Source organism: Eutrigla gurnardus (assembly GCF_963514095.1).
Source record: "Eutrigla gurnardus genome assembly, chromosome: 12".
Taxonomy (NCBI): Eukaryota; Metazoa; Chordata; class Actinopteri; order Perciformes; family Triglidae; genus Eutrigla; species Eutrigla gurnardus.
The window spans coordinates 5,536,955-5,548,011 of NC_139926.1; the positions used below are offsets into that span (position 1 = coordinate 5,536,955).

Sequence of the window (11,057 nt, forward strand, 5' to 3'; positions counted from 1 at the left end):
CCTTAATAAACCTTAATAAAATAACTTTACTTTGCAGGAATGTGTTTCTTCTTTTATTGATAGTTTCCAGCCAGTTAAGGCTATAATTAAAATGTGAGAAACCTTGCATGCGTTGTGTTGTGCTGTGCGCGTGTGGGTGTTTTTTTCTTCTCTTCCCTCTGCCCGGTTTGGGATTTGCTGGTCGGTGACATGCCTCCCTCCGCCTGGCTCCTTATAGCCCCGGGGAGGGGAGGCAGGAATCCCGGACGAGTGGTACGGACATCGCCGACGGAGACCGCAAACACGGCGGAGCGTTCCCCTTTAAACACGGTCTTATGACTACAGACTGCCTCAGTGAGACGCGACCGGAGGACCGCACCAGAGACCGACAGTCCGGGACACAGAGAATCCGGGGACAGAGAGCAGCAGCCGGGACAGGCAGAGGCAGAGGCTGGATGGTCGGTGTCAGTCTGACAGAGCAGCGGGAGTTAAACGGATACTACCTCACCTGTCCGCAGGTAGGACGTCATCACAGTAAGATCCCACCTGAGGAGACAGAAATGACCATCAGTTGTCCCTGATAAGATTAATCGTTTTAGTACTTATATTTTCCTTTAATAAGGAAGTAAAGGAACAGAACAACAGTGTAAAAGTACATTAGAAGTAAAAAGTCCTGCATGCAGTAGTTCAGTAAAAGTATAAATTAATGCTAATTAATCAGAAAATTACTATTATATTACTATTATATGTTGGTGTGTATATGTTTTTGATGTTATTGTCTTTGGTGAAATGTAACCAAGTTAACCAACAGTGAACTTGGAGGCAGGGGCGTTTCCAGGACTGTAGGACATTCAGGGCTGATCCCAGACCTCTAGGGGGGGTCCGGGCAAACGACTAAAAATGATTACTGTTTGTACTTGAGTAATATTTTTTCAATGGACTTTTACTTGTAATAGAGTATTTTACACTGTGGTATTAGTACTTCTTCCACCACAGCATGTGTGACATGGGCTGGACATTCAAGTGAGGTTACTTAATGACTCTGAATGGTCTGGAGATGTTGAATGGTTGTTTCAACAAACTTTGCTCTGACATTTCTCAACATGCTCTACTCAAAGTATACTATTACTTTTTTCAACAAACTACACTCGATACACTAAACATGACAGACATGACTTTTGGGGATTTTTTTGCCGTAAAATGCTATGACTTGTCCATTACTTTTTTTGTCATACTATATTTCGATCAACATATTTTTGACATACCATACTATATACTATACTTAGATTGACATGGTATACTAGTACTAGTACTTATACTTTCAATCTACAACTATGACTTTTTTGACAAACTGCGTTATAATTTTTACGAGTTCATAAGCTGTCTCTGTCTGTCTCTGTCTCTACTGTGATTTATTTTTTATTTTATTTATTTGAAAAAAAAAGGTTCTCACACAGCTTTCACAGATGGTAAAAATACTCCTTCACTGTTTTAGTCTGTTTTGGAGCAGCGCCCCCATGTAACGTAACAGCTACAGTCATGATGAGGAGAACTGTACCCGATTTCATATTATAGATCCTATGACAGGCTCACTTTTTGTAGCTTAGCTCTGCTGTTTCTCCTCTTCAGCAGACCCTTGCACACACACACACACACACACACACACGCACACATATACACACACACACACACACACACATACACACACACACACACACACAAACACGCACATACACACACACACACACACACACACACGCACGCACGCACGCACGCACGCAGTTGACCTGCATGTACTTTGACTGTTATGATAAGAACATCGCAAATACACACACATTATGTTTTTTTGATTTTGAAATCCTAATATATATATACATATATAATTTATAATTTATATTAAGTAACCTGCTGACGACCTGGCGAGCCCACTGTCTTAAAGTCTGATTTACTTTCCTCCTCGCGGTCTTACAGGACGTAGTTTAATTTGCTCTCCTGCTTTTGGTCTTGCAGGACTTCGTTTTTGGGGCCTCCTTTTGCACCCTGTGGACGCCTGCTTCCCTCTCCTGCAGCGGTGAGGACATGTGTCGCCTGCCAGTGGCTTCACTCTTCATTTGCTTCTGGTTGGTGGAGAGGAGCCACTGTGACAGCAGCCTTCAGGACAGCATGGCTGAGCTGCATAGCCGGTTTGCCGTGAGCCTCTACCAGTCGCTCACCGAGACAGAGAACAACTCCAACCTGATCGTGTCGCCGGCCAGTGTCTCCTTGTCTCTGGGACTGCTGCAGCTCGGTGCCAGGGGCAACACGCTGGCTCAGCTGGAGGGAACTCTCGGATACAACGTGAAGGGTAGGCTCCATAACGAACCAGGCTTGTTCTACATAGAGAGAGCTTGGTTGGTACCGGGTGGCGTGGAGCGCTTCTGCTGCTGCTGCACACTGGTGTCTGGAGCCATAATACCTGCCTCCACACGAACTCTAATCTCATTAACCACTCCTGCAGCTCTGCCTCGGGGTTGAGAGGTCACTGTGTTTAATTACAAGCAAAGTGAGAGTTGGAGCTACTGTTCAGTCAAGGACGGAAACTGATTTTTTGAATTTAGCAGGATACCTTGGCAAGAAAAACATTTATTTGAAACTAACCTGAGCTAAATATCACAATGATGAAGGGCTGCAGTTGTTGGTTTAATACATTTTAAGTTGTTTTGTCTATAAAATTTTGAGTGAAAAAGCTTTAACGTCAACAGTCAACTTTAATATATCCAGATTAAAACTGGATGAACCAGTGAAAAGCAGTTGAGAAGTTGGAACCAGTTGGTAAAACTAAATGACATAAAATGGTTTCCAAAATAGTATATTTTCTGACATTCAACTAATCAATTAATGGACATTGTTTCAGCTAAAGCCACATGTTTGCCAGTCAGTAAAACAGGCTGATGGTCAGTCTGCTATTTAGTTAGAAATCCCACTGTGTAGTGACTGCTTGCAGGAAATACTCACTTGTTTCTGACGATGGCTGCTTTTCTTTGGTTTATTAGATAGATGACACATATATAAAGATATTTAAGTGTGAATGCAGAGTGAGAAAGAAAACCAACAAAACAGCTTTTTCCTGTAAAAAGACAGCTATCTCCCGCCTGCTCCAAATCAATAACTGCAAAAACAAATCAAAGAAAAATCAATCTGACAACTGACTGCTATAATATTCTTGATAAAAAAAACAGCTGCAGAACCAGTTTCACTTCAGTGTGGATCATTTGATCTGAAAACATGAAGAGTTTGCTAATGAAATACTACATTTTATTTATGGTGTTATGTTAAGGTTTATCAGATGATTAGGTCCCTGTGGTGTGTAGCGTTCACCAGCCTGTGTTGAACAAAGCTCAACCTAAATGAAATGAGTGTTTGTCCTGCAGGGACACGAACCGTTACGGTTACCGTTGAGTTGAATCCATTTCAGGATTGGAGCTTCTGTTGCAGAGTCGTTTTCCAGCCGTTTTAAAAACAAATTGCTCTGAATTAAATGTCTTTAAATTAGGTTGATTTGCAGATACTAAGCTGCTTCTGAACCACGGCAACAAGATGAACAGTTTGCAGCATTTGAGTGGTTTCCATTTTTACATATAAAAAAGGCCCTAAAAAGTCCCCCCTGTCCTCTGTGTCTTCCTGTCCTGCAGATGTCCAGGTTCAAGACTTCCTGTTGCATTCACAGAGAGACATGAGCAACACCAGCCAGGGGATGTGGCTGCAGCAGAGCTGCACGTTGATGGTGCAGAGCGGCGTCCAGCTCCTGACTGACTTCACCCAGCAGGCGGCAGCCTGGGCCGACGCCGGTGTCCTCCGGGCCAACTTCAGCCAATCCAACCACAGCCACAGGCAGCTGCAGCGACCGGGACACAACCACGGTGAGCGCCTCGGGAACCCAGCGAGAACAACCAGCAGCTCGGGGGAGTTTCAGTCTCCTTTAGCTCCTTGTTTTGGTTTAACTGACCGCTTTACTCTCATCAGCCTTCACTCGTTATAGTCTACACAGCAAACAGGGGGAACATAGTGGAGCATTCAGCATCTAAAGAGACAGAAAGGGTCATTTCTTGTGTAAATCCTGGATGTGTAAACAAGGAAACATTTCCTGGCTTCTTAATAAAGTGATATTGGGCTTGTTGGAGATGAGCCAGGCCTGCGTACAATCCACACATCGGACGACACGCACACGTGGGCAATGATAGCCTCACTAGATAGAGGTGGCCGCTGTTCTTAGAGCCAGACGCCACAGTTGCTCTCCAACAAATGCAAGACCCACGGCATGATACATTTACATTTAGGTAATTTAGCAGACGCTTTTGTCCAAAGCGACTTACAATAAGTACATTTGTCAAAAGAAAGAAACCACAACATATCATTGAAGTAAAGTAAGAGCTAAAAAATAGAAACAAGTGTTAGGTCCTCGTCTGAGTAAATTATGATGGGAAACGGAAGGCGTGGCTTAGTTGACCACAAACGCTGCATTTTTCTGTGTAATTGTGATGTAGATGGTCTCTAGATGGTAGATTTAGTCTCATGTTGTGATTAGGGGTTTAATCTAACACATCTTGTGTAATAAGGATAATAACACTAATAATAACAATAATAAGGATTATTTATGGATCACTTATCAAAACCAGCAGATCCAATGTATAGAATACAATGACAGATACAGAAATATTTCCACATTGATGTAGAATTCAAACTCTCTAAAGGTGGTCGATGAAATAACAGGTAGCTACAGATCAAATCTAACAGGATCTCTGGAAACAGCTCGTCTTTGAGGTAATACTCTCAGAAAAAAGTTAAATCTGTTGAAGGCCGATAAGGATAAACCTGATTATGTGAAGAGGAAAGGCATCCCGTTAATCATTGGTTCACTGCATCAGACCACATCAGCCGGTCTTGAGCCTCCTGACGTTAGAGACCACGTACCTTTACGTAAATCTCTGCCCTCCCCTCGTCACCCCCAGATGAGCCGTGGCCCCTCCAGGCAGGAAGCAGCAGCGGGGAGCTGTCGGGCTCCGGCGAGGCCCAGGTGGAGGCCCCATGGTGGGGCCACCGGCTGCAGATGGCCCTGGTCAACACGGTGGCCTTCAGGGGCGTCTGGCAGAAACAGTTCCTGTTCACCAACACCCAGAACCTGCCCTTCGTCCTGTCTGATGGGACCGCCATCAAGGTGCCCATGATGTATCAGGCCACAGAGGTCAGCTTCGGTAAGAGACTGATTGCTTCTTCTCTTCTTGTCAGTAATTCAACACAAACACAACTGTTACCGTAAAGAAATTAATGGGTACTTACTTACAAATTATAAGGAGATTCATATCATAGTAAATATCTGTGGGTTTATTGATCAGGCAAAATAAGCAAAGACTTCACTGAAGTGCCTGTTTCTTACATTTTACTGGTCAATAAATAATACTCATTATCTTAAAATTAAAGTCAAATATGTGAATAATGTTTGAATACTGCAAAAACTAATAGTAGCACATAATGCCTGTTTAACTTTTAACCTGTTTAATCCTCTCAATTCATAAATGACTCAATTTAAACAAAAAAGTATCACATACATGGACATTTAAAGTTATGTTTTTGTTGAAACATATAATTCCTAAATATAGCTTGGCTTAATTTTTTTTATTTCCATTGTATATATTTTTCTTTGTTGTGTATATATTGTGTTGTTGATATTTGTTATGTCAAGTGCAGTACTGGAGTAGGAAACGAGGCTTTTCACTGCACAATATTAAGATGAGTACATGACGATTAAAAACTTAGCACTTGAATCGTGTTTACTTTGCTTTATCTTTTTCTATGGTATGAAAATGCAACAGTTGTTTGCTGCCATTTATTTGTTACGTTAAATTCCACAGATGCTCCAAACAAACAGTCCATCACTATCAAATGTTTTAATAGAACACTTTGAAGCAACTCAGAGATCTATTGAATATAATATGAATAAGTATGATTTATTTGGTGTATAATCCCCTGAAAATAAGAATAGTTGTGTTTTGAGCCCCATGTCTACATATGGAGCAGTGTTTCTATAGTAGCTCAGATCAGACTGCTGAAGTTCTCCTAGACAGTCGGGAGAAGTTTCAGTTGGATCGCCAACATAAAAACTAAATTACTGATCGACCAATCAAAAAAGTCAGGAGTTGCGGACCTGAACTTGTCGTCCTCCCCGGCAGGTCAGTTCAGGACGGCGTCAGAGCAGCGCTACACCGTGTTGGGGCTGCCGTACATGGGCCGCTCCCTGAGCCTGCAGGTGGTCCTGCCCAGCGAGAGGAAGACGCCTTTGTCCTCCCTCGAGTCCCAGCTCACCGCTCGCCAGCTGGCCTCCTGGGACACGGGCCTGCGCAGAACCAAGATGGATGTTTTCCTGCCCAGGTAAGACCACCGGCCACAGATGAGTTTTATTTAGACTCATCGTTTTCAGATGTACAAACAAATTCCTGTGTGGTGTTCGCAGGTTCAGGATGCAGAACAAGTTCAACCTGAGGTCAGTGCTACCCGCCATGGGCATCAGTGATGCCTTCAACCCGACGGCAGCCGATTTCACTGGAATAGCAGGTCAATACGTCACCTTGCCACAACATTTAGTCTGTAAAAGGGCTTTTAACAGAATTCTCCTCCACAAAGGTCACACACTGATTGACTGACACTTGTTACTTTCTGCAGTGGAGGAGAGTCTCTATGTTTCTGACGCCTTCCATGAAGTGAGAATAGAAGTCACAGAAGATGGGACGAAGGCTGCTGCTGCTACAGGTGAGAAACATCATGCAGAATCATTTTGATAGCCCGCAACCGCATCTTTTAACAGAAGAAGATTTTATGTGATGATAACAGAAATAATGTCCTCACGTTGCAGCGATGGTGCTACTCAAACGATCCCGGGCTCCTGTTTTTAAGGCGGACAGGCCATTCTTATTCTTGCTACGACAGATTAACACAGGTATTTATTTATTTTTTATTTGTTTTAAAGCATTTCTCATTCCAGGCTTAAATAACTGATCACAACAGTGATCCTGCATGTTTAAACTCTTTGCTACCAACATACAACAACATACAGCATAATAAGATGTTCTGCAGTTTCTTTTGTACTGTTACCGACGGGCATGATATGAAATCTCCATTCATTTCTGTTGAATGCCACAAAAATAATGAAAAAAATAAAAATTCAAACTCAGCTGTTTGAAAATTGCTGAGCCTTTAAAATAAATGTATAACCACAGCCTTATCATTTGCTTTGACAAAAATATGTATGGACACTTGATAACTAATTAAAAGCAACAGCTGTCTGGAAGGAAAACATATAATATAAGCAAATCTCAAAAGTAACCTGCCGTTAAAAAGTGTTCCATACGACTGAACATTTGTGTTTGTCGATCTCTAGTGGCAGTATTGAAACATGCACCGCAACAGGGACGTACACAGCGTGATCGCACCACTTTTTCAGCTAAAACTTTGATGTTTTTGATGATTTCAAACAGGACCCCCCGATCGCTTTATTAAGATATACTTGTAGTGGTTACTGGTGCAACTTTTCAAATTACTTTTACTTGACGGTTGAATTAGAGCGCTTCAGGGATGACGTATTTTTGTAGTCTTGGCTACCGCGAAACAGGTTAGTCGTTCGTGTCGATAGAGGGCTCGTTTCCGGTTGACCACTGTAGCATTACAATCACAGCACAGGCGTTTTCTGTTGCAGCATATTTAGTTGTTCTGTTGTACTTATTTGGGACTGGTTAGTTAGATAGCGTGCTAATTTTATACAGTAACATAAAATTTAAAAAAAGCATAATTGCGTATTTTATTTACTTACTGTATTACTTAAACATGTATCCAGACTTTACTGTTGATAACTTACCGCTCATGAAGAAGTCCTTTCAATTCGTATGATAATTGCTAGCAATAACGCTAATCGCTAGCATGCTGGCTATTGTTATGATTATAGTTAGCCAAGTGCTGTGAAGGTTAATTATAGTGACAAAATACAGTTTAAATACTTGCGTGCTCTAGTTCTGCTCTATGTGAACAATGTCCTGGGATAACTTTCATTATATGACACTACAAATAAAAGCAATTAGCACAAGCGGTTCGCAGGCTGATTTAAAGGGCCAGTGCTACTCTTTACTACTGTTTGGTGAGGCTGGTGGCTTAACTTTAAAGCTGCCTCCATATCAGCTAATAATTCAATTCAATTGCAAAATTCGAGTTTCAACCAGTAGAGGGCAGTCCCTATGTATATTTATGACATGAATAATTCAAATACTTTCACTTAAATGTCAAGACGTGGACCTAAATCAATCAAGTACAACAGTATAAACCCGGATACATTAGTTTTCAGCTTTAAAAAAAAAAAGTGGTGTATGTTTAACCAATAACTCTTGGTGTTCTTGATTTCAGGATCCATCTTGTTCATGGGCAGAGTGATGAACCCAGCTGACCAAGCACCCTAAGACACCCAAACACCTCCCACATACACACCCACTAACCCCCCCACCACCGGTATTTATTTGTGGACCAACGGGAGGCTCCACGGACACTTCAGGAAGAGGGACAATATTTTTGTACAAGCCTGTAAATAAATTTTAATACATGTGTTTTTACACAGGCTGTTTTGGTCATTTCTTTACTGCAAAAAACAAACAAAATAAAACACAGAGTCACATCTATACAGAACACTTTATTTACACGGCCCTTTGTAAAAATGCCAAGCAGAGCCATCCTCGTCGCCAATATGTTGTGTTGTACGAATGAAAAAGAAAGCTAGCAGGCAAGCTACTTCAGAGCAACGGTGTTTGTTTACTTCACAGGAGTCAGAACAAGTGCTGCATATATCAGAATGCATTACATCGTGACACTGCCACCTACTGGCATGATATATGTATGCAGGCACACACATACAGTATATACACTCAACAAAAATATAAACGCAACACTTTTGTTTTTGCTCCCATTTTTCATGAGATGGACTTAAAGATCTAAAATTCATTCCAGATACACAATATTACCATTTCTCTCAAACATTGTTCACAAATCTGTCTAAATGTGTGATAGTGAGCACTTCTGCTTTGCTGAGATAATCCATCCCACCTCACAGGTGTGCCACATCAAGATGCTGATCTGACATCATGATTAGTGCACAGGTGTACCTTATACTGCCCACAATAAAAGGCCACTCTGAAATGTGCAGTTTTGTCTCACAGCAAAATGCCACAGATGCCACAAGCATTGAGGGAGCGTGCAATTGGCATGCTGACAGCAGGAATGTCAACCAGATCTGTTGCTCGTGCATTGAATGTTCATTTCTCCACCATAAGCCGTCTCCAAAGGCGTTTCAGAGAATATGGCAGTACATCCAACCGGCCTCACAACCGCAGACCACGTGTAACCACACCAGCCCAGGACCTCCACATCCAGCAGGTTCACCTCCAAGATCGTCTGAGACCAGCCACTCAGACAGCTGCTGAAACAATTGGTTTGCATAACCAAACAATTTCTGCACAAACTGTCAGAAACCGTCTCAGGCAAGCTCAACTGCATGCTCGTCGTCCTCATCGGGGTCTTGACCTGACTCCAGCTCGTCGCCGTAACAGACTTGAGTGGGCAAATGCTCACATTCGATGGCGTCTGGCACGTTGGAGAAGTGTTCTCTTCACGGATGAATCTCGGTTTACATTGTTCAGGGCAGATGGCAGACAGCGTGTGTGGCGTCGTGTGGGTGAGCGCTTTGCTGATGTCAATGTTGTGGATCGAGTGGCCCATGGTGGTGGTGGGGTTATGGTATGGGCAGGCATCTGTTATGGACGAAGAACACAGGTGCATTTTATTGATGGCATTTTGAATGCACAGAGATACCGTGATGAGATCCTGAGGCCCATTGTTGTGCCATACATCCATGAACATCACCTCATGTTTCAGCAAGATAATGCACGGCCCCATGTTGCAAGGATCTGTACACAATTCTTGGAAGCTGAAAATGTCCCAGTTCTTGAATGGCCAGCATACTCACCGGACATGTCACCCATTGAGCATGTTTGGGATGTGCTTGACCGGCGTATACGACAGCGTGTACCAGTTCCCACTAATATCCAGCAACTTCGCACAGCCATTGAAGAGGAGTGGACCAACATTCCACAGACCACAATTGACAATCTGATACACTCTATGCGAAGAAGATGTGTTGCACTGCATGAGGCAAATGGTGGTCACACCAGATACTGACTGGTTCTGAGTCCCCAGACCCCCAATAAAGCAAAAAAATGCACATTTCAGGGTGGCCTTTTATTGTGGACAGTCTAAGGCACACCTGTGCACTAATCATGATGTCAGATCAGCATCTTGATGTGGCACACCTGTGAGGTGGGATGGATTATCTCAGCAAAGCAGAAGTGCTCACTATCACACATTTAGACTGATTTGTGAACAATGTTTGAGAGAAATGGTAATATTGTGTATCTGGAATGAATTTTAGATCTTTAAGTCCATCTCATGAAAAATGGGAGCAAAAACAAAAGTGTTGCGTTTATATTTTTGTTGAGTGTAGATATATCAAAATTATATGATTAGGCAAATATTGGCAGTAAATACGAAAAACGATTTTACAGAACCTTTACATGTATGTACTTGGTCATAGGTAATCAAAGTGTTTTTAAACAGAACTAGAGCTTCACAACATAGGGGACATTAAATCACAATATTTTAGAGATTATGGAGTAAGTCTGTATTTTTGCATCAGTCAAGTTCATTTCTTACTGAAGTCGTTTGATATCGAAAGCTGTATGCATAAAAGCCCACTGATAGTGGATCACAGTTCATGTGATCAATAGCTTTATTTTCTATTTTCCTTGTTTTTGATCCCATGATTTATGTCAAATTGCCTGTTGCACCATAATTTCTCTGCTCAGATTTCTTTGTTTTTTCTGCCATGTGTTCAGTATTGTTATCCAGTTTTTAGAAATTTGATTGTTTTTTTTCTCAATAGAGACCAGCCTTTTGGTCCATGTATGAGGTTTACAGCATTAGCTTTAGAAGGATCTTTTTGTTGACTGTGGATT

The 11,057-nt window shown here is 42.0% G+C and overlaps 1 protein-coding gene across 1 annotated transcript; it reads left to right on the forward strand.

Moving 5' to 3' along the window:
- The first annotated feature begins 271 nt into the window (after positions 1-271).
- serpine3 (serpin peptidase inhibitor, clade E (nexin, plasminogen activator inhibitor type 1), member 3) lies at positions 272-8,569 on the forward strand. The gene is made up of 9 exons (XM_084022900.1): positions 272-497; positions 1,990-2,323; positions 3,651-3,878; positions 4,968-5,210; positions 6,186-6,384; positions 6,467-6,567; positions 6,676-6,762; positions 6,866-6,949; positions 8,404-8,569. Exons 1-9 carry the CDS (start codon positions 315-317, stop codon positions 8,454-8,456), a joined length of 1,512 nt encoding a protein of 503 aa, XP_083879026.1. The 5' UTR covers positions 272-314; the 3' UTR covers positions 8,457-8,569.
- Positions 8,570-11,057: the final 2,488 nt, after the last annotated feature.

What these genes read in the sequence shown, in the direction of transcription:
- serpine3 (XM_084022900.1), top strand. Translation starts at nt 315, where the DNA reads ATGACTACAGACTGCCTCAGTGAGACGCGACCGGAGGACCGCACCAGA. An exon ending in GGCCACAGAGGTCAGCTTCG is followed by an intron (nt 5,211 to 6,185) that starts GTAAGAGACTGA and finishes CCTCCCCGGCAG; the next exon opens with GTCAGTTCAGGACGGCGTCA. An exon ending in CGATTTCACTGGAATAGCAG is followed by an intron (nt 6,568 to 6,675) that starts GTCAATACGTCA and finishes TACTTTCTGCAG; the next exon opens with TGGAGGAGAGTCTCTATGTT.